This window comes from Talpa europaea (assembly GCF_964194135.1).
Source record: "Talpa europaea genome assembly, chromosome: 10".
Taxonomy (NCBI): Eukaryota; Metazoa; Chordata; class Mammalia; order Eulipotyphla; family Talpidae; genus Talpa; species Talpa europaea.
The window spans coordinates 25,943,959-25,966,129 of record NC_140077.1 but is presented as its reverse complement, the minus strand read 5'-3'; the positions used below and the strand labels follow the sequence as shown (position 1 = coordinate 25,966,129).

The window sequence follows — 22,171 nt, the reverse complement described above, 5'->3', positions numbered from 1 at the left end:
TTTATTATGAATATTTTGTAACTAGTTATAACAATTAGTACAACATTTATACCCATGCTGTCAGTATAGAGATTAAAAAAAAATGTGTAGGACAGCATACCTAACTGTTTAGCGCTGCATAGCTAACTGATTAGTTTTTTAAAGATGAAAAGGATAAAAGGCCAAGAAACAATGAGGGGTGTGTGCATGGTTGGAAAACAGGTGAGATTGATTATGGATTGCTTCCAAAATAAGGGGGAAAATTCTTTTGTCATCCATATTTGGTTGTAGTTTGTCTTTGTCTTTAAAAATGATTCTTTTAAGAAGGCTCCATAATTTAACTGATGGAAAAATGAGTTGGCAGCCCATTCAATGGAAAGCTGTTGTTAATCAAAATAATTTCTTTTCTACCTAACACACAGCTGAATTTTGTCCCAGTGTATTTTTTTTTTCACAGTATCACATTTTTATTTATTTATTTATTTTTTAATAAATTTTATTGTTATATTCCCCATACAATTGCAGCCCCCCCATTCTGACCCCAATCCCTCCCCTCCTACCCCCGCCCCCCTAAAAGTGTCTCTGGTTCATAGTTTTTTGTTGATTTTGATTTTCACTTTCTTATAGTTATTCATTTTCCTGGTCCCTTATTTAAGTTTTCTAGATTCCTGCTATGAGTGAGACCATCCGGTATTTTTCTTTTTCTTTTTGGCTTATTTCGCTGAGCATGATCCCTTCCAGCGCCATCCATGTTGCTGCAAATTGCATGTGTTTATCTTTTTTGAATGCTGAGTAATATTCCATGGTATATATGTACCACATCTTCTTGATCCAGTCATCTATTTTTGGGCATTTGGGTTGTTTCCAAAGCTTAGCTATTGTAAACAGTGCTGCTATAAACATAGGGGTGCAGGTGTTCTTTGGAATTGATGTTTCTGTGTCCTTTGGGTAAATACCTAGGAGTGGAATTGCTGGATCATATGGAAGCTCTATGTTTAGTAGGTCCAGAAATCTCCACACAGCTTTCCACAGTGGTTGGACCAGTTTGCACTCCCACCAACAGTGCAGAAGAGTTCCTTTTTCTCCACACCCTCGCCAACATTTGTTGTTGCTAGTTTTTTTAATATGTGCCATTCTCACTGGTGTAAGATGGTATCTCATGGTAGTTTTGATTTGCATTTCCCTGATGACAAGTGATGTTGAACATTTTTTCATATGCCTGTTGGCCATTTGCATTTCCTCTTCAGAGAAGTTTCTTTTAAGCTCTTCTGCCCATTTTTTGACTGGATTATTTTCTTTGTTGTTGTTGAGTCTCATCAGCTCTTTGCAGATTTTTGTGATCAGTCCTTTATCATTAGTGTTGGGTGCAAAAATGTTCTCCCAGTCGGTGGGGTTTCTCTTTGTTTTTGTTATTGTCTCTTTTGCTGTGCAAAAGCTCTTTAATTTGATGTAGTCCCAGCTGTATATCTTTGCCTTCACTATCACTGCTTTGGGTGATGTGTCTGTAAAGATGTCTTTGATGTGCAAATCACGTAGTGTTTCGCCTATATTTCCTTCTATATATTTTATGGTTTCAGGTCTTATGTCTAGTTCTTTAATCCATTTTGAGTTGATTTTTGTGTATGGTGTGAGGTGGTGGTCAAGCTTCATTCTTTTGCATGTAGCGACCCAGTTTTCCCAGCACCATTTATTGAACAAACTTTCTTTGCTCCAATGCATATTCTTTGCTCCTTTGTCAAAGATTAGTTGACCATAAATCTGTGGGTTTATTTCTGGATTTTCTATTCGATTCCATTGGTCTGTATGTCTGTTCTTGTTCCAATACCATGCAGTTTTGATGATTATGGCTTTGTAGTATAGTTTGAAGTCTGGGAGTCTGATGCCTCCATTCCCTTCTTTTTTTTTCAGGAGAGCTTTGGCTATTCGGGGTTTTTGGTGATTCCATATGAATTTCATCAATAATTGTTCTATTTCTTTGAAGAATGACATTGAAATTTTGATTGGAATAGCATTGAATCTGTATATTGCTTTTGGTAGGATGGCCATTTTAATAATGTTTATTCTTCCAATCCATGAGCAGGGGATGTCTCTCCATTTCTTTGTGTCTTCTTCTATTTCTTTTAACAGTGTTTTATAGTTTTCTTTGTATAAGTCCTTTACCTCTTTTGTTAGATTTATTCCCAAATATTTGATTTTTTTTGTTTCAATAACAAAAGGGATGGTCTTTTTGATTTCTTCTTCTTCAGATTTATTGTTTGTATATAGGAAGGCTACTGACTTTTGCGTGTTGATTTTGTATCCTGCCACTTTACTGAACTGATTGATGAGTTGAATTAGCTTTTCTGTGGAGTTTTTGGGGTTCTCTATGTATAATATCATATCATCTGCAAATAGTGATAGTTTGACTTCTTCATTTCCTATTTGGATTCCTTGGATGTCTTTCTCTTGTCTTATTGCCCTGGCTAGGACTTCCAGTATTATATTGAAAAGCAATGGTGAGAGTGGACATCCTTGTCTTGTTCCAGATCTTAATGGAATTGCTTTCAGCTTTTCACCATTGAGAATGATACTGGCTGTTGGCTTGTCATAGATGGCCTTTATGATGTTGAGGTATGTTCCTTGTATCCCCAGAATTTCAAGGGCTTTTATCATGAATGGGTGTTGCACTTTGTTGAAAGCTTTCTCAGCATCTATTGATATTATCATATGGTTTTTATATTTCTTTTTGTTGATGTGTTGGATAACGTTGATTGATTTTCGGATGTTAAACCATCCTTGTGTCCCTGGAATGAATCCAACTTGGTCGTGGTGAATTATCTTATGGATACATTGTTGGATTCTGATAGCTAAAATTTTATTGAGGATTTTTGCATCAGTGTTCATTAGGGAGATTGGCCTGTAGTTTTCCTTTTTTGTGTTGTCCTTGTTCGGTTTTGGTATTAGTGTAATGTTGGCTTCATAAAACGTGTTTGGTATTGTCCCTTCCTTCTCAATTTTTTGGAAGAATTTGTGAAGGATAGGCACTAATTCGTCTCTGAATGTTTGGTAGAATTCATTTGTAAATCCATCAGGTCCTAGGCTTTTGTTTTTGGGGAGGTTTTTTATTACCATTTCAATTTCGCTAATTGTAATTGGTCTGTTTAGGTGTTCTATTTCTTCTTTATCTAGCTTTGGGTGATTGTAGAGTTGTAGGAATTTGTCCATCTCCTCTAGATTGTTAAACTTGTTTCCATATAACTGTTCATAGTAGTTACTGATTATTCTTTTGATTTCTGCTGTGTCCGTTGTGATTTCTCCTCTTTCATTGATGATCCTGTTTATTTGTGCTTTCTCCCTTTTTTCCTTTGTGAGCCTGGCTAGGGTTTGTCTATTTTATTGATTTTTTTCAAAGAACCAGCTCTTGGTTTCATTGATCTTTTGGATTATTTTTTTAGTTTCAATTTCATTTATTTCTGCTTTGGTTTTTATTATTTCTTTTCTTCTACTGGTTTTGGGGTTTTTTTGTTGTTCTTTTTCTAGATCTTTGAGCTTCGAGATTAGGTTGTTTCTTTGCGTTCTTTCTTGTTTCTTGATGTGAGCTTCTATTGCTATATATTTTCCTCTTATTACTGCTTTTGCTGCATCCCATACATTTAGGATATTGGTGTCCTCCTTGTCGTTCAATTCAAAAAAATTTTTAATTTCTTCTTTGATCTCCTCATTAGTCCAATGGTCTTCCAGTAGTGTGGTTTTTAATCTCCATGAGGTAGGAAAGTTCCTTGCCTTCTTTTTATAGTTTATTTCTAGTTTGATGCCTTCATGGTCAGAAAAGATGGTTGATATGATTTCAATCTTGGTGTATCTGTTGATGTTTGTCTTGTGCCCCAGTATGTGATCGATCCTGGAGAATGATCCGTGTGCGCTTGAGAAAAATGTGTACTCCGTTTTTTGGGGGTTTAGTGTTCTATAGATGTCTGTTAAGCCCAATTGCTCTAGGTCCTTATTTAGAGCTTTGGTTTCTTTACTTATTTTTTGTCTTGTTGATCTATCCATTGTTGATAGTGGTGTGTTGAAGTCTCCCACTACGTATGTGTTTTCTCCAATGTCTGTTTTCAGAGAGGACAACAGTTGTCTGATATATTTTGGTGCTCCTTCGTTTGGTGAGTATATGTTAATGAGTGTTATTTCTTCTTGAAGTATTGTCCCCTTGATCATAATGTAGTGACCATTGGGGTCTCTTTTTATCTTTTTGAGTTTGAAATCTGTTTTATCTGATATAAGTATAGCTGTTCCTGCTTTCTTTTTTGGTCCATTTGCTTGTAGGATTGTTTTCCATCCTTTAACTTTGAGCCTATTTTTATCTTTTGTAGCTAAATGTGTTTCCTGGAGACACCAAAAGGTTGGGTTTTGTTTCTTAATCCAGGCTGCAACTCTGTGTCTTTTTATTGAAGAGTTTAGTCCATTTACATTTAGAGTTAATATTGATATGTTAACATCTGTATTTGCCATTGTGTTTGTCTTTCCTTTGATTTTATTTATTTATTCTTTTAATAACTTTTTTTTTTTTTTGGCCTTCTTTCATTGTTATTCGTCGCTCTGAGGTTCTGGCTTTAGGACTCCTTGTAGTATTTTTTGGAGTGGGGGTTTAGTTGCAATGAAATTCCGGAGTTTCTGTTTGTCTGGGAAGGTCCATATTCTTTCTTCAAAGAGGAAGGAGAGCTTTGCGGGATAGAGTATTCTTGGTTGGCATCTGTTTTCTTGGAGTCTGTTGACTATGTCCCTCCACTCTCTCCTTGCCCGTAGTGTTTCTTCGGAAAAGTCTGATGTCAGCCTGATTGGTTTTCCTTTGAATGTTATCTGTTTCTTCCCTCTTGCCAGCTTCATTATTTTTTCCTTGTCCTGGATTCTTGGGAGCTTTACTATTATGTGTCTTGCTGTATTTTTCCTTTCGTCGTGGAAGTTTGGTGTTCTTCTTGCTTCTTGTATATCAATTTTCAGCTCCTTCTTCACATTTGGGAAGTTCTCTTCAATTATCTCTTTGAATATTTTCTCTGTTCCTACATCTCTCTCCTCTCCTTCTGGTATTCCTATAACTCTTATATTTCCTTTCCTCATGGAGTCAGATAGTTCCCGAAGTCTTTCTTCGTTCTTTTTCCTTCGTACTTCTCTTTCCTTTTCTGTTTTGGTTCTTTTTATTTCTGTGTCTTCAAGATTACTTATTCGTTCTTCCATTTCATCTATTCTGCTTTCATTGCTTTTCCCAGAATTCTTTAGTTCTTCCATTAATTCTTTGATCTCCTGCATTTCTTTTACTTCCCTCTTTAGGGACTCAATTTCTTTCTTCTGACCATTGTTTTCCCTCTCTAGGGACTCAATTGCATTCTTCTGATTGTTGATTATTTTTCCCTTATCATTGTTTTCCTTTATGACTTCTGTCAGTTTTTTAATCACGGCAATTTTAAATTCTCTTTCTGGAAGGCTCAGAAATTCTTCCAAGTTATTGTCTTTGCAATCTGGGGGCTGGCTTTCTTTTTGTGGTGTGCTTTTTCTCTGGACAGTTGCTAGGTTGCGTGTGGTTCTTCTCCTCCCTACTGTCTGTTTTCTAATTTGCCGTATGCGTTGGGACACTGTGTTGTTGGGACTGGCCGGCATCTTGGGTGGGCTTCTCTGTTCCCCTCTGGTTCTTCCAGGAGTCATCTGTCAGTTTCAAGCAGCCTTTACTGGAGAAAGGTCCCTGTTCTAAAATGCCGATGTGGGGACACACTCACCTGTGCGCCTGGTCTGCCCCGGCGGTGGGTTCCTGCTCCCCTCTGGGCTTGGACTGCAGGCCAGAGGGGGTCTGGCGTGGGCGAACTTCCCCCGCTCACCTCTGGCTCCTGAGGAAGCCTTCTGCAGGTAGTCTTTACTGAAGAAATGTCCCTGTTCTAAAATGGTGATGTGGGACACACTCCCTGCGCGTCTGGTCTCAGGCACACTCTTCTGCGCACCTGGTCTGCCCCAGCTGTGGGTGCTCGCTCTCCCTTTGGGCTCAGACTACTTGTTTGGAAGGAGCCCGGTGTGGGCTAACTCCCCAGCTGGCCACTAGCTCCTTCAGTAGCCTGTGCTGGGGTCAAGTCGCTAGGTGGCGCCAGAGATCTCTCCTAGAGCCCTTGGGGAGCTGATTTTCCACCCCGTGGGACAGGGAGCAGAGCGGGGATGGTAGGGTACACCTCAACGGCTTTGGGGTGCTGTGTCTGCCTTGTGCCCCACCGTCGTGGGGAACCCACGCCCCTAATTTCGTGCCCCGGGTCTCAGTTCCAAAGCCCTCAGTTCCAGGACGCGGGCTGTAGCCCAGATCAGTGGCGCGGGAATGGCGCCTTTTGAATCCCGCTCCCCTGCCTGGGCGCCTTGTTCCTGCTCACTCAGGGAGGGCCTCCGCAGTCTCCCTGCAAGCCTAGGTCGCAGGCGCGGGGACCTGGGCAGCTGCGATCCGGTCCGGATCCGCGCCACTTTCCGCGCAAGCTTACCGGGCGGCCGGGGCTGTGTGCTGGTGCTGGTCTCCTCCTGGGGGGCGGGGCTCTCTTTAATGGCGCCTGGAGCTCACCTCCGCGGTGGATCCTGCAGGGTTCGCCTCAGCTCCCGTTCACGGGGTGTGGTGGCTGAAATAGTTCCTTTCCACTCACAGTCCACTTGCTGTGTCCGTTTTTCTTGTTGGCCGTTTTGGTTTGTTGTTTCCCTCCTCTCTGCCGGTCGGAGAGTGCCGACTTTGTGGGCGGGGGAGGGGAGCAGGGTTCTGCGCTTCCCTCCCTTCTCGTCCTCTTTTATGGCAACTTTCTTCTTCGGGCAGTTTGCTGGAGTCGTCCGTTTATCTTCCGTGTCCCAGTTCTCACTGGGACCTGCCGCTTTTCCTCCCTATTAACTTTTTTTAATGGGAGATCTTACTCGCAGCGTCTCCTCGCCGCCATGTTGCTCCCTTTTCCCTTTGTGATCTTGAGTTGTACAATATTTTCTTACTCGAGATGCATAAAGCATGAACCCTTAAGGAAAAAAAATATTAAAGTGAACATCAAAATAAAAAAACTTCTTCTCGGGCCTCCCCTCGTGGTGCAGCGGTTGAGCACTGGGTTGCGAGGCTACCCGCAGCCTCTGCAGCATCATTTCAATCCCTGGCCACCGGCGAGGGTCCCACAAAATAAATAAATAAATAAATAAACATAAATCAAAGTATAGCTTCTTCTAAAAAAAAAAAAAACTTCTTCTCAAAGCGTATTGTAAAGAAAATGAAAGGACAAGAACAGATGGGGAAAAATTTGCGAAACTCTTGTCTAACACACGAATTGTATCCAAAATATATAAAGAACTTGTTTAAGGGCCTCCCTGGTGGTGCAGCAGTTGAGCGCTGGGCTGCAAAGCTGCCTGCAGCCTCTGCAGTGCCAGTTCGATCCCCGGCTGCTCCCCGGCCACTGGAGGAGGGTCCCACATGGCGTGCAGACCTCTCCTGCCGCCCGCTGCTCCCCTCAGCAGTGTACTTCGGTCCTTCTGCCTGCTCTGCTCCCCCCTCTGGCTCTGGTGAATTCTCTCCCTCTCCCGTGCTTCTGACTGTACCCAGTGCTTGTATAAATAAATAAATAAATAAATAAATCTTAAAAAAAAAAAACTTGTTTAAATAATTCAATATAAATAAACCCAGTGGGCTAAAGACTCCAAAAGACATGTTATCAGACATAAAGGTAACAGGTAAACACATGAAAAGATGTTAATATCATTTTCCATCAAGGAAATGCATATTAAAATTACAATGAGGTACCACTGCATACCTACTAGAATGACTAAAATTGAAAAGATTGACAATAGCAAGTACTGGTGAGGATGTGAACAACTGGAACTCTCATATGCTTCTGGTGGATATAAAATTTATACTGTCACTTTGGAAAATAGTTTGGCAATTTGTCTTAATATTAAGTTTATACTTTCCTGTGACCCAGCAGTCTCAATCCTAAGTATTTACCCATGAGAAATGAAAATGTAACTTCACATAGTGACCCATATGTGAATATTTATAGTAGCTTTGTTTATTAAATGCCTCAAACTGGAAATATCCCAAATGTCTATGAACTAGCAAATAAACAATAGGATAAAATAGATTAAAAACACATAAAAATCAGGTTAAAAAATAAATAAGTATCCATATCTGATAAATGTGGTGACATTAGAAATCTCAAAATCATTATAATTGTAAGTGAAAAAAATCCAGATACAACAAAGTTACATACAATATGATTTTATGTTATTCTTACGGCTTTTTGGAAGATGCAGAACTATGAGGCAGATTGGAGTTGGTTGCCAAGGGATGAGGTTTGACAGATTCACTATAAAAGGTCACATGGGGACTTTTTTGGAGATGGAAGTGTTCTGTATCTTGATTTTGGTAGTAGCAACACTAATGTCTTCATTTGTAAAGTGCTTGTAATCATACCTCAATAAACTTGAAAACTTAAAAACAAAAATAGAGAATCTTTAAAATACCCATAGAGAAAAGAGGTTATTTCAAATAAACACGACAGTGTATCATTTTTGATCTGAAAGGAAATGTGTTAACTTAGTACTCTATGTCCAGTGAAACAAGGGCAAAGAGATTTTTTCAGTCAAGGAAGAGGAGAATTTACTACCAAGACACCCACCCTTCCGATAGAAATTCTAAAGGATCTATTTCAGGCAAATGGAAAGTGATACCAAATGGAAGATAGAAGGTATAAGAAGGAAAGAATAGCAAAGTACAAATATGTGGGTAATCTATGTTGACCGTAGACAGTAATATTGATGTTATTACAAACTTTCATGCAAGATAAAGTTAAAATATACAGTAGAAAAAACATCAGAATAAAATTAATTAATGAAAATTAATTAATGAAATGAAGCTACAATTTCTGAATTTTCCTGAAAAAGAACAAAAATATTGATTAATTTTAGAGTTTGACTAAGTAAACATAATGCAATTTCTAGCATAACCACTAAAAGAGCAAGTGAAGAGTATGTGGTTTCATACAATAGAGTAGAAAAAGCTAGAATGATTAAAAAAATTCATGTCTTAGAGTTCATAAAAAGTAGTTTTCTAAACCTGTAAGCCCTTAATGATGTTGACTCAAAGTATTTAAAGCAAAATTGCCATGACTATAAGGATAAATAGGAAATTTCACAGCATAGTGGACTTTCCAAGAAGTCTCAGTATCTTATAAACCAAATAGAATATCAGAATAAATACAGCACATGCTTGGTAGGTTTGGTCTAGGTCCTCCCTGGTGGCGCAAGGGGTTAAGTCACAGCCTATGAAGCTATCTTCAGCCACTGAAGCATGAGTTCGATCCCCTGCCAGGGAGATACCCACATGGCACAGCAGACCTCTCCTGTCTCGCCTGCTGCTCCCCTCAGCAGTGTATTTCAGTCAATCTACTTGTTCTCTTTCCCACTCTGTCTCTGGTGATCCTCTCACCCCCCACACCTCTGGCTTATACCCCAGTTCTTGTATGCATAAATAAATCAGTCTTTAAAAAAATAGGTTTGGTCTAATGGAATATATAGAGCCCTATTTCAACAGCTATAGAAACATGTTCTTTTATGCACACATGGGACATTTTAAAAAATTTGACTACATACTGTGTTATAAAGCAAATATCAAGAAATATCAAACATCTGATGTCATGTAGCTTACATTTTCTGATCATAGTATTTTTAGGTTAAAAAGTCATAACAATCCTGTTCCCAAAATCTGGGGAAAAACCCCAGATGATTGAAATGCTTTATCATACTTAGGAAATATGCAAAATATAGCATTTGAACTAAATTAATGAAACATTTCATGTTATAAACTTGTGTAATGAATGTCAGATAATCAAATATTTTCCTGTATGCCCTTTGATAAAATTATAAATAGGCAATTGTAAAGCATTTTTAAGAAATTTAACTGTTATTAAGAGTTGGATGAAAAACTATTAGAAGATTTTGGCAGAAGATGGAATGATCTGATTATTTTTTGTGAAGTATTGTCATGGCAGCTATCCCAAAGAATAAACTGTAGGGAACAAGTCTAAAGGCTGGGGAAACTAGGTAGGAGAATGGCGATGTAACAGCCCAAGTGAGAGAAGATGGTGGCTTGAACTAACCTGCAGAGAAGGGGGTTATGAAATCGTATTTATATTTTATTTAGGTATTGTCTGTTTTCTTTCAAATGCAAGTTTCATCAGGGTAAGAACTTTTTTGTTACTTAGCAGTGTATTCCCAGTGCGTAAAAATATATGTAGCATATATTAGATTTTCCGTAAATGTTAACTCATAAATATTGTAGTTACTTTGAACTTACTTTCATGTTACTGATATTTATTGGTTTAAATTGATTTTCATTTTTCATTTAAAGCATGAAACAGTTGATGGCTATAGAAGATACTTCACTCAAATTGTAGGGTATGTATCTCACATGTAAAATAACATATGTTAAATGAACAAATTATTTTCTATTTGGGTTTAAATTTTTTTTTTGACACGTGTTTTGTTGATAATTATGGTTTCTAGGTTCTTTGTGGTAGAAGATCATATTTTACATGTGACCCAAGGATTAGTAACCAGGGCATACACTGATGAACTTTGGAACATGGCCCTTTCAAAGATAATTGCTGTTCTTAGAGCTCATTCAGTAAGTCAGATAATTTATGTCACTAAGTTTTTAATTCAGTTACTTTAAGAATTTCTGAAATGCCTAAAGTCAGAAGAAAACTGTATCTCATTCTGCTTTTTTTTTTTTTTGATAATTTTCATATTTGGATGTGGGGATATCAGTCTTTTGTTTGCCTGGTAAATACTGTGATTTTGTAAGTGACTGGGTCTTCCCATGATACTTAGTTCAGCTTTATAGAAAATAAGCTGATCTCATTAGTCTCAACTGACCTCTTTATTAGATCACTGAAAAGCCCTGTGATGAATGAATTTTTAATTATCATTCCAATTTCTTTGTTTTCAAAATAAACTCCACCATCAAAACTCAAGACAACTTGTTCTTCAATGCTTATAATTTTGTTTGCAGTAATATAGTTACATATTTCTTAAAAATATGCATTCGTAAAAATTTGAGCTCATTTGAAATAATGAAAGAACCTTTATGTAATGAATGATTTTTTCGATGAATGAAGATAAAATGCACAAATATTTTTGTAATGTGCCTTTTGTGGTGATAATAAAGTATGCTGGCATTTTAAAGACAATTGAAATTAATAACTGCTCGATGTATGCTTTTTCTTAAGATAATTTTAGTTTACCCTCAGTAAAATCTACCCATACTTAAATATGTTATTTATAATTTTATTATTGAGAATAGAGATTGAAAACATTTTGAAGTAGGATTAATAATTTATGTGCTACTTAGATTGTAAGGGTACTACATTCTTATTTGGAACATAGATTTTAATACACTATCCAATTACCTATAACTTTTTCCTGACATTAATATAGAATGATATGTTTTATTATGATTCATATTCAGATCAGCTCTGAATATGTAAAAATAGTATGTTTTATATGAATTCTATAACATGAAATAGGAATTCATAATATATTAAATGCAACATATCACACTCAAAATGTTACTAAACCCTGTTAAGAGGACAAAGTAACATTTACTCTCCCTTTGACATTAATTTTTTCTTCTAGTGAATTAATAAGAAAATATTTAAATTATCACTCCTATATTAGAAAAAGAATCAGGTCTTTTATAAGGGAATAAATAAATATTTGTAAAGTAAAATTATGTGGTCCATTTTTTCCATATTAAAATAATTAGTCTTAAAATCTAAAGTCTTTTAAAAATATAATCATCATTGATTTGACTAAAGTTTAGTGTGTGCATATTTTAGGAAAATTACTAAAATTAAAAATTAACCATCCTAATTAAAAATTTTAAAAAACACTGCTATTAAGGTACTATTTTTTTTTTTTTTTTTTTTTTTTTTTTTTTTTTTTTAATAAATTTTATTGTTATATTCCCCATACAATTGCAGCCCCCCATTCTGACCCCAATACCTCCCCTCCCGCCCCCGCTCCCGTAAAAGTGTCTCTGGTTCATAGTTTTTTGTTGATTTTGATTTTCACTTTCTTATAGTTATTCATTTTCCTGGTCCCTTATTTAAGTTTTCTAGATTCCTGCTATGAGTGAGACCATCCGGTATTTTTCTTTTTCTTTTTGGCTTATTTCGCTGAGCATGATCCCTTCCAGCGCCATCCATGTTGCAGCAAATTGCATGTGTTTATCTTTTTTGAATGCTGAGTAATATTCCATGGTATATATGTACCACATCTTCTTGATCCAGTCATCTATTTTTGGGCATTTGGGTTGTTTCCAAAGCTTAGCTATTGTAAACAGTGCTGCTATAAACATAGGGGTGCAGGTGTTCTTTGGAATTGATGTTTCTGTGTCCTTTGGGTAAATACCTAGGAGTGGAATTGCTGGGTCATATGGAAGCTCTATGTTTAGTAGGTCCAGAAATCTCCACACAGCTTTCCACAGTGGTTGGACCAGTTTGCACTCCCACCAACAGTGCAGAAGAGTTCCTTTTTCTCCACACCCTCGCCAACATTTGTTGTTGCTAGTTTTTTTAATATGTGCCATTCTCACTGGTGTAAGATGGTATCTCATGGTAGTTTTGATTTGCATTTCCCTGATGACAAGTGATGTTGAACATTTTTTCATATGCCTGTTGGCCATTTGCCTTTCCTCTTCAGAGAAGTTTCTTTTAAGCTCTTCTGCCCATTTTTTGACTGGATTATTTTCTTTGTTGTTGTTGAGTCTCATCAGCTCTTTGCAGATTTTTGTGATCAGTCCTTTATCATTAGTGTTGGGTGCAAAAATGTTCTCCCAGTTGGTGGGGTTTCTCTTTGTTTTTGTTATTGTCTCTTTTGCTGTGCAAAAGCTCTTTAATTTGATATAGTCCCAGCTGTTTATCTTTGCCTTCACTATCACTGCTTTGGGTGATGTGTCTGTAAAGATGTCTTTGATGTGCAAATCACGTAGTGTTTCGCCTATATTTCCTTCTATATATTTTATGGTTTCAGGTCTTATGTCTAGTTCTTTAATCCATTTTGAGTTGATTTTTGTGTATGGTGTGAGGTGGTGGTCAAGCTTCATTCTTTTGCATGTAGCGACCCAGTTTTCCCAGCACCATTTATTGAACAAACTTTCTTTGCTCCAATGCATAGTCTTTGTTCCTTTGTCAAAGATTAGTTGACCATAAATCTGTGGGTTTATTTCTGGATTTTCTATTCGATTCCATTGGTCTGTATGTCTGTTCTTGTTCCAATACCATGCAGTTTTGATGATTATGGCTTTGTAGTATAGTTTGAAGTCTGGGAGTCTGATGCCTCCATTCCCTTCTTTTTTTTTCAGGAGAGCTTTGGCTATTCGGGGTTTTTTGTGATTCCATATGAATTTCATCAATAATTGTTCTATTTCTTTGAAGAATGACATTGAAATTTTGATTGGAATAGCATTGAATCTGTATATTGCTTTTGGAAGGATGGCCATTTTAATAATGTTTATTCTTCCAATCCATGAGCAGGGGATGTCTCTCCATTTCTTTGTGTCTTCTTCTATTTCTTTTAACAGTGTTTTATAGTTTTCTTTGTATAGGTCCTTTACCTCTTTTGTTAGATTTATTCCCAAATATTTGATTTTTTTTGTTTCAATAACAAAAGGGATGGTCTTTTTGATTTCTTCTTCTTCAGATTTATTGTTTGTGTATAGGAAGGCTACTGACTTTTGCGTGTTGATTTTGTATCCTGCCACTTTACTGAACTGATTGATGAGTTGAATTAGCTTTTCTGTGGAGTTTTTGGGGTTCTCTATGTATAATATCATATCGTCTGCAAATAGTGATAGTTTGACTTCTTCTTTTCCTATTTGGATTCCTTGGATGTCTTTCTCTTGTCTTATTGCCCTGGCTAGGACTTCCAGTATTATATTGAAAAGCAATGGTGAGAGTGGACATCCTTGTCTTGTTCCAGATCTTAATGGAATTGCTTTCAGCTTTTCACCATTGAGAATGATACTGGCTGTTGGCTTGTCATAGATGGCCTTTATGATGTTGAGGTATGTTCCTTGTATCCCAAGAACTTCAAGGGCTTTTATCATGAATGGGTGTTGCACTTTGTCGAAAGCTTTCTCAGCATCTATTGATATTATCATATGGTTTTTATATTTCTTTTTGTTGATGTGTTGGATAACGTTGATTGATTTTCGGATGTTAAACCATCCTTGTGCCCCTGGAATGAATCCAACTTGGTCGTGGTGAATTATCTTATGGATACATTGTTGGATTCTGATAGCTAAAATTTTATTGAGGATTTTTGCATCAGTGTTCATTAGGGAGATTGGCCTGTAGTTTTCCTTTTTTGTGTTGTCCTTGTTCGGTTTTGGTATTAGTGTAATGTTGGCTTCATAGAACGTGTTTGGTATTGTCCCTTCCTTCTCAATTTTTTGGAAGAGTTTGTGAAGGATAGGCACTAATTCATCTCTGAATGTTTGGTAGAATTCATTTGGAAATCCATCAGGTCCTGGGCTTTTGTTTTTGGGGAGGTTTTTGATTACCATTTCAATTTCGCTAATTGTAATTGGTCTGTTTAGGTGTTCTATTTCTTCTTTATCTAGCTTTGGGTGATTGTAGAGTTGTAGGAATTTGTCCATCTCCTCTAGATTGTTAAACTTGTTTCCATATAACTGTTCATAGTAGTTACTGATTATTCTTTTGATTTCTGCTGTGTCCGTTGTGATTTCTCCTCTTTCATTGATGATCCTGTTTATTTGTGCTTTCTCCCTTTTTTCCTTTGTGAGCCTGGCTAGGGGTTTGTCTATTTTATTGATTTTTTCAAAGAACCAGCTCTTGGTTTCATTGATCTTTTGGATTGTTTTTTTAGTTTCAATTTCATTTATTTCTGCTTTGGTTTTTATTATTTCTTTTCTTCTACTGGTTTTGGGGTTTTCTTGTTGTTCTTTTTCTAGATCTTTGAGCTTCGAGATTAGGTTGTTTCTTTGCGTTCTTTCTTGTTTCTTGATGTGAGCTTCTATTGCTATATATTTTCCTCTTATTACTGCTTTTGCTGCATCCCATACATTTAGGATATTGGTGTCCTCCTTGTCGTTCAATTCAAAAAATTTTTTAATTTCTTCTTTGATCTCCTCATTAGTCCAATGGTCTTCCAGTAGTGTGGTTTTTAATCTCCATGAGGTAGGAAAGTTCCTTGCCTTCTTTTTATGGTTTATTTCTAGTTTGATGCCTTCATGGTCAGAAAAGATGGTTGATATGATTTCAATCTTGGTGTATCTGTTGATGTTTGTCTTGTGCCCCAGTATGTGATCGATCCTGGAGAATGATCCGTGTGCGCTTGAGAAAAATGTGTACTCCGTTTTTTTGGGGTTTAGTGTTCTATAGATGTCTGTTAAGCCCAATTGCTCTAGGTCTTTATTTAGAGCTTTGGTTTCTTTACTTATTTTTTGTCTTGTTGATCTATCCATTGTTGATAGTGGTGTGTTGAAGTCTCCCACTACATATGTGTTTTCTCTGATGTCTGTTTTCAGAGAGGACAACAGTTGTCTGATATATTTTGGTGCTCCTTCGTTTGGTGAGTATATATTAATGAGTGTTATTTCTTCTTGAAGTATTGTCCCCTTGATCATAATGTAGTGACCATTGGGGTCTCTTTTTATCTTTTTGAGTTTGAAATCTGTTTTATCTGATATAAGTATAGCTGTTCCTGCTTTCTTTTTTGGTCCATTTGCTTGTAGGATTGTTTTCCATCCTTTAACTTTGAGCCTATTTTTATCTTTTGTAGCTAAATGTGTTTCCTGGAGACAGCAAAAGGTTGGGTTTTGTTTCTTAATCCAGGCTGCAACTCTGTGTCTTTTTATTGAAGAGTTTAGTCCATTTACATTCAGAGTTATTATTGATATGTTAACATCTGTATTTGCCATTGTGTTTGTCTTTCCTTTGATTTTATTTATTTATTCTTTTAATAACTTTTTTTTTTTGGCCTTCTTTCATTGTTATTCGTCCCTCTGAGGTTCTGGCTTTAGGACTCCTTGTAGTATTTTTTGGAGTGGGGGTTTAGTTGCAATGAAATTCCGGAGTTTCTGTTTGTCTGGAAAGGTCCATATTCTTTCTTCAAAGAGGAAGGAGAGCTTTGCGGGATAGAGTATTCTTGGTTGGCATCTGTTTTCTTGGAGTCTGTTGACTATGTCCCTCCACTCTCTCCTTGCCCGTAGTGTTTCTTCGGAGAAGTCTGATGTCAGCCTGATTGGTTTTCCTTTGAATGTTATCTGTTTCTTCCCTCTTGCCAGCTTCATTATTTTTTCCTTGTCCTGGATTCTTGGGAGCTTTACTATTATGTGTCTTGCTGTATTTTTCCTTTCGTCGTGGAAGTTTGGTGTTCTTCTAGCTTCTTGTATATCAATTTTCAGCTCCTTCTTCACATTTGGGAAGTTCTCTTCAATTATCTCTTTGAATATTTTCTCTGTTCCTACATCTCTCTCCTCTCCTTCTGGTATTCCTATAACTCTTATATTTCCTTTCCTCATGGAGTCAGATAGTTCCCGAAGTCTTTCTTCGTTCTTTTTCCTTCGTACTTCTCTTTCCTTTTCTGTTTTGGTTCTTTTTATTTCTATGTCTTCAAGATTACTTATTCGTTCTTCCATTTCATCTATTCTGCTTTCATTGCTTTTCCCAGAATTCTTTAGTTCTTCCATTAATTCTTTGATCTCCTGCATTTCTTTTACTTCCCTCTTTAGGGACTCAATTTCTTTCTTCTGACCATTGTTTTCCCTCTCTAGGGACTCAATTGCATTCTTCTGATCGTTGATTATTTTTCCCTTATCATTGTTTTCCTTTATGACTTCTGTTAGTTTTTTAATCACGGCAATTTTAAATTCTCTTTCTGGAAGGCTCAGAAATTCTTCCAAGTTATTGTCTTTGCAATCTGGGGGCTGGCTTTCTTTTTGTGGTGTGCTTTTTCTCTGGAGAGTTGCTAGGTTGCGTGTGGTTCTTCTCTTCCCTACTGTCTGTTTTCTAATTTGCCGTATGCGTTGGGACACTGTGTAGTTGGGACTGGCCGGCATCTTGGGTGGGCTTCTCTGTTCCCCTCTGGTTCTTCCAGGAGTCATCTGTCAGTTTCAAGCAGTCTTTACTGGAGAAAGGTCCCTGTTCTAAAATGCCGATGTAGGGACACACTCCCCTGTGCGCCTGGTCTGCCCCGGCGGTGGGTTCCTGCTCCCCTCTGGGCTTGGACTGCAGGCCAGAGGGGGTCTGGCGTGGGCGAACTTCCCCCGCTCACCTCTGGCTCCTGAGGAAGCCTTCTGCAGGTAGTCTTTACTGAAGAAATGTCCCTGTTCTAAAATGGTGATGTGGGACACACTCCCTGCGTGTCTGGTCTCAGGCACACTCTTCTGCGCACCTGGTCTGCCCCAGCTGTGGGTGCTCGCTCTCCCTGTGGGCTCAGACTACTTGTTCGGAAGGGGCCCGGTGTGGGCAAACTCCCCAGCTGGCCACTAGCTCCTTCAGGAGCCTCTGCTGGCTTCAAGTCGCTAGGTGGTGCCAGAGATCTCTCCTAGAGCCCTTGGGGAGCTGATTTTCCACCCCGTGGGACAGGGAGCAGAGCGGGGATGGTAGGGTACACCTCAACGGCTTTGGGGTGCTGTGTCTGCCTTGTGCCCCACCGTCGTGGGGAACCCACGCCCCTAATTTCGTGCCCCGGGTCTCTGTTCCAAAGCCCTCAGTTCCAGGACGCGGGCTGTAGCCCAGATCAGTGGGGCGGGAATGGCGCCTTTTGAATCCTGCTCCCCTGCCTGGGCGCCTTGTTCCTGCTCACTCAGGATGGGCCTCCGCCGTCTCCCCCTAATTTCGTGCCCGGGTCTCAGTTCCAAAGCCCTCAGTTCCAGGATGCGGGCTGTAGCCCAGATCAGTGGCGCGGGAATGGCGCCTTTTGAGTCCAGCTCCCTTGCCTGGGCGCCTTGTTCCTGCTCACTCAGGGAGGGCCTCCGCAGTCTTCCCCTAATTTCGTGCCCCGGGTCTCAGTTCCAAAGCCCTCAGTTCCAGGACGCAGGCTGTAGCCCAGATCAGTGGCACGGGAATGGCGCCTTTTGAATCCAGCTCCCTTGCCTGGGCGCCTTGTTCCTGCTCACTCAGGGAGGGCCTCCGCAGTCTCCCCCTAATTTCGTGCCCCGGGTCTCAGTTCCAAAGCCCTCAGTTCCAGGACGCGGGCTGTAGCCCAGATCAGTGGCGCGGGAATGGCGCCTTTTGAATCCCGCTCCCCTGCCTGGGCGCCTTGTTCCTGCTCACTCAGGGAGGGCCTCCGCCGTCTCCCCCTAATTTCGTGCCCCGGGTCTCAGTTCCAAAGCCCTCAGTTCCAGGACGCGGGCTGTAGCCCAGATCAGTGGCGCGGGAATGGCGCCTTTTGAATCCCGCTCCCCTGCCTGGGCGCCTTGTTCCTGCTCACTCAGGGAGGGCCTCCGCCGTCTCCCCCTAATTTCGTGCCCCGGGTCTCAGTTCCAAAGCCCTCAGTTCCAGGACGCAGGCTGTAGCCCAGATCAGTGGCGCGGGAATGGCGCCTTTTGAATCCAGCTCCCCTGCCTGGGCGCCTTGTTCCTGCTCACTCAGGGAGGGCCTCCGCCGTCTCCCCGCAAGCCTAGGTCGCAGGCGCGGGGACCTGGGCAGCTGCGATCCGGTCCGGATCCGCGCCGCTTTCCGCACGCAACCTTACCCGGCGGCCAGGGCTGTGTGCTGGTGCTGGTCTCCTCCTGGGGGGCGTGGCTCTCTTTAATGGCGCCTGGAGCTCACCTCCGCGGCGGATCCTGCAGGGTTCGCCTCTCCCGTTCACGGGGTGTGGTGGCTGCAATAGTTCCTTTCCACTCACAGTCCCACTTGCTGCGTCCGTTTTTCTTGTTGGCCGTTTTGGTTTGTTGTTTCCCTCCTTTCTGCCGGTCGGAGAGTGCCGACTTTGTGGGCGGGGGAGGGGAGCAGGGTTCTGCGCTTCCCTCCCTTCTCGTCCTCTTTTATGGCAACTTTCTTCTTCGGGCAGTTTGCTGGAGTAGTCCGTTTATCTTCCGTGTCCCAGTTCTCACTGGGACCTGCCGCTTTTCCTCCCTATTAACTTTTTTTAATGGGAGATCTTACTCGCAGCGTCTCCTCGCCGCCATGTTGCCTAAGGTACTATTATTATACATCTTAGGTAATGTTTTGATAGTAAATTATAGATACTTTAGGTATGTCATGTTATGATCTTTCCCTAAGAAATTTTACTGAATCATGATAGATATACTGAATAAACGTGAATAAGCAACTTTTACATTTATTCTGAGTCTGACAGATTAAAGGAAAAAATTTCAGGTTTTTTCCTTAGTTTTTAACTAAATTCTTTGGTTTTTGTTTGCTTGTTTGTTTGTTTGTTTGTGTTTCATCTCCCACATCCACCCACCACCCACTTTCCCAGTCTTATTGCACTGATCCTGATCTTGTTCTGGAGCTGAAGAATCTCATCGTAATATTTGCAGATACTTTGCAGGTGGGTGATAAAGAAATACAAAATATAGGCCATGCTCATCTATAATTTGTGTAGATTAATGGTAGTAATTGAGTAGTAACCAAATACTTATTTTGCACTGGCACTCCCCTGTTACTCAGGACTTTTCATAGAGCTGCCTTCCTAATTTTAAAACTTGAACAGAACTCAGGGACTATTACCATATTTTAAAACTTTAGTCATTCTGTTAGAATAGACAGTATTTTTGCAGTTAATAAAAATATAGATACATATAGCAAAAGGTATACTGAATTAGAAATTAGAAGTTACAAATTTTGCCTTAGAACAGTGAACGTGGGCTCTGGAGTCACAGAGACACTGAGTAAAGTTATGTTATGTTCTACTGTTGCTGTTGACTGCTTTCTGACAGTTTTCTAAATTTTAAATCCTCATTTGAAAATAGGCTTATTGATTACCAATTATGAGAGTTATTTTGAGTTTTAAACATGTTAAATGAAAACATAGTTTGAAAGCTGTTTATACTTGTTTCCTTTCTAATTTCAGTTGTGCTACATGAATGAGACATTACTTCATTCAGTCTCAGCCTTCTTTTTAAAAAAAGATTAAAACTGAATAATCTCAAAATTCAATGCCTTTGTGATTTTTTAGTATCAAAGTTTTAAGCTTTTCCCTCCTTCCTGATCACAGATAATAAGAAATTGATTTCATTTAGTTTCATACTTAAATTTTTAGGATGTTTAATGGCTGGAATAACTTTTCATAAAATATAGACGAGCATCTTCCATAGTGTGATAATAAATGTTACTTAAAACAGGAATCTGTGGTCAGAAATGTTTGAGAGATACTAAGTGAAGTCAAAAAAAGATTTCTCCATTAAATGCCTTTCTCAGAACAAATTTATATACCATACATTTCTTAAAGGAAGATGACTGTGCAGTATTTTCCCAATATATTTGATCCTTGAATCCCCCCCTACATATGACATCATAGATCTAAAACTTCATTTAATATACTTTGGGAAATGCTAATTTAAAATACTTGCTTCAATTTCAAGTCTTTATATCCTAGAATAGTGGTTGTCTATTCTTGAACCTAAGGATAAAATTCCATAAGTTCCTTTAGAAAATTATTTTTATTGCCTGTATCTTTATTAATGTTTATACCTTATACTATAAAACTAGAATATTGTAGTGTTTTTGGTTTGTTTTCATAGGTTTTGTGACAGATGTATCTGTAATACTGGTCTTCCTGTACAGAAACTTGGTAAATTTCATTGGAGCCTGCCTTCATTTTGAGGGGTCTAGCTTTAAATTACTTGAGGGACTTAAGCTGCCCTTAGTGACTCAAAGCATTGCTACTCAAAATACAGTTTAAGGACCACTGCTCTGCAAATTGCTATGGATCCATAACAAAAAAAGAACTTCTTTCAGAATGTAAATTAACTTCATCACTAAGTACAAAGTTTAGCTCTATTGTCATTTTTTGTAGCAAGACTAACTTGCTGAAGGTAGCAGTATTGATTTATATTCTTTTTTTTTAAAGATTTATTTATTTATATAAGCACTGGGTACAGTCAGAAGAACGGGAGGGTGAGAGAACTCACCAGAGCCAGAGCAGGGAACAGAACAGGCAGACTGATGAAATATACTGCGGAAGGGAGCCGCAGGCGTGGCAGGAGAGGTCTGTGTGCCATATAGGACCCTCGCCAGTGGCCAGGGATCGAACCAGCGCTACAGAGGCTGCTGGCAGCTTTGCGGCCCAGTGCTCAACCACTGCACCACCAGGGGAGGCCCAGTATTGATTTATATTCTATTACAGGCTCCTTAACTCTTTGTAGACCACTGTGAGCTGTTTTTAGATTGGTGCTTGTGAGTACTGCTGAATCTAGAATATTTGATGTATTCCCAAGGAATTCTTCAGAGACTCAAAGGAGAATAATAGACAATATTCAGGCAGTACAGACATTAGGAAAGCACAGTCATGGGCGCATAAACTCTTGTATTTATGCCTTTCTAACCTTACTGGTTTGAAATAAGATTGAGGAAGACAAACCAGTCCTTACTTATTCAGAAATACTGCAGGTTTTTCATTTCAGGATGAAAATTGATTGGCTCATTAGTAGGTGGATTTTATATTGAATTAATAAATGTTGGCTTTCAAGTCATACTTAGCAGTTGAAGATGAGGGAGAGTCTTTTCATGAAAACTAATTAATGAACACTGCAAACTATTTTTTCTGAAATTGGTAGGTTGTCTTCATTATTTAAAAAGGAACTGACTTTACCGTTAAAAAAAGAAGGCAGGGCCTCCCCAGTGGCGCAGCGGTTGAGCGCTGGGTTGCGAAGCTGCCCGCGGCCTCTGCAGCGCTGGTTCAATCCCAGGCTGCTCCCAGGCCACCGGAGGAGGGTCCCGCATGGCGCGCAGACCTCTCCTGCCGCCCGCTGCTCCCCTCAGCAGTGTACTTTGGTCCTTCTGCCTGCTCTGCTCCCCGCTCTGGCTCTGGTGAAATTCTGTCACCCTCCCGTGCTTCTGACTGTACCCAGTGCTTGTATAAATAAATAAAATAAATAAATAAATCTTAAAAAAAAAAAAAAAGGCAGTGCCAGCATTATTTACATTTCTGATTATTGCCTGTAAAGCAAATAAAAAGTAAACATTTTTGATTCATT

General features: G+C 39.2%; 1 protein-coding gene across 1 annotated transcript in view; it reads left to right on the top strand.

Moving 5' to 3' along the window:
• Nucleotides 1-22,171, top strand: part of EXOC6 (exocyst complex component 6) — a gene marked incomplete at both ends in the record, with an annotated part of 175,824 nt that overhangs the window by 52,563 nt on the left and 101,090 nt on the right. The window contains 3 exons of the mRNA XM_084245652.1: nt 10,349-10,395; nt 10,504-10,624; nt 19,453-19,524. Coding sequence (XP_084101778.1) covers nt 10,349-10,395; nt 10,504-10,624; nt 19,453-19,524 — 240 coding nt within the window. The remainder of the gene's footprint in view (nt 1-10,348; nt 10,396-10,503; nt 10,625-19,452; nt 19,525-22,171) is intronic.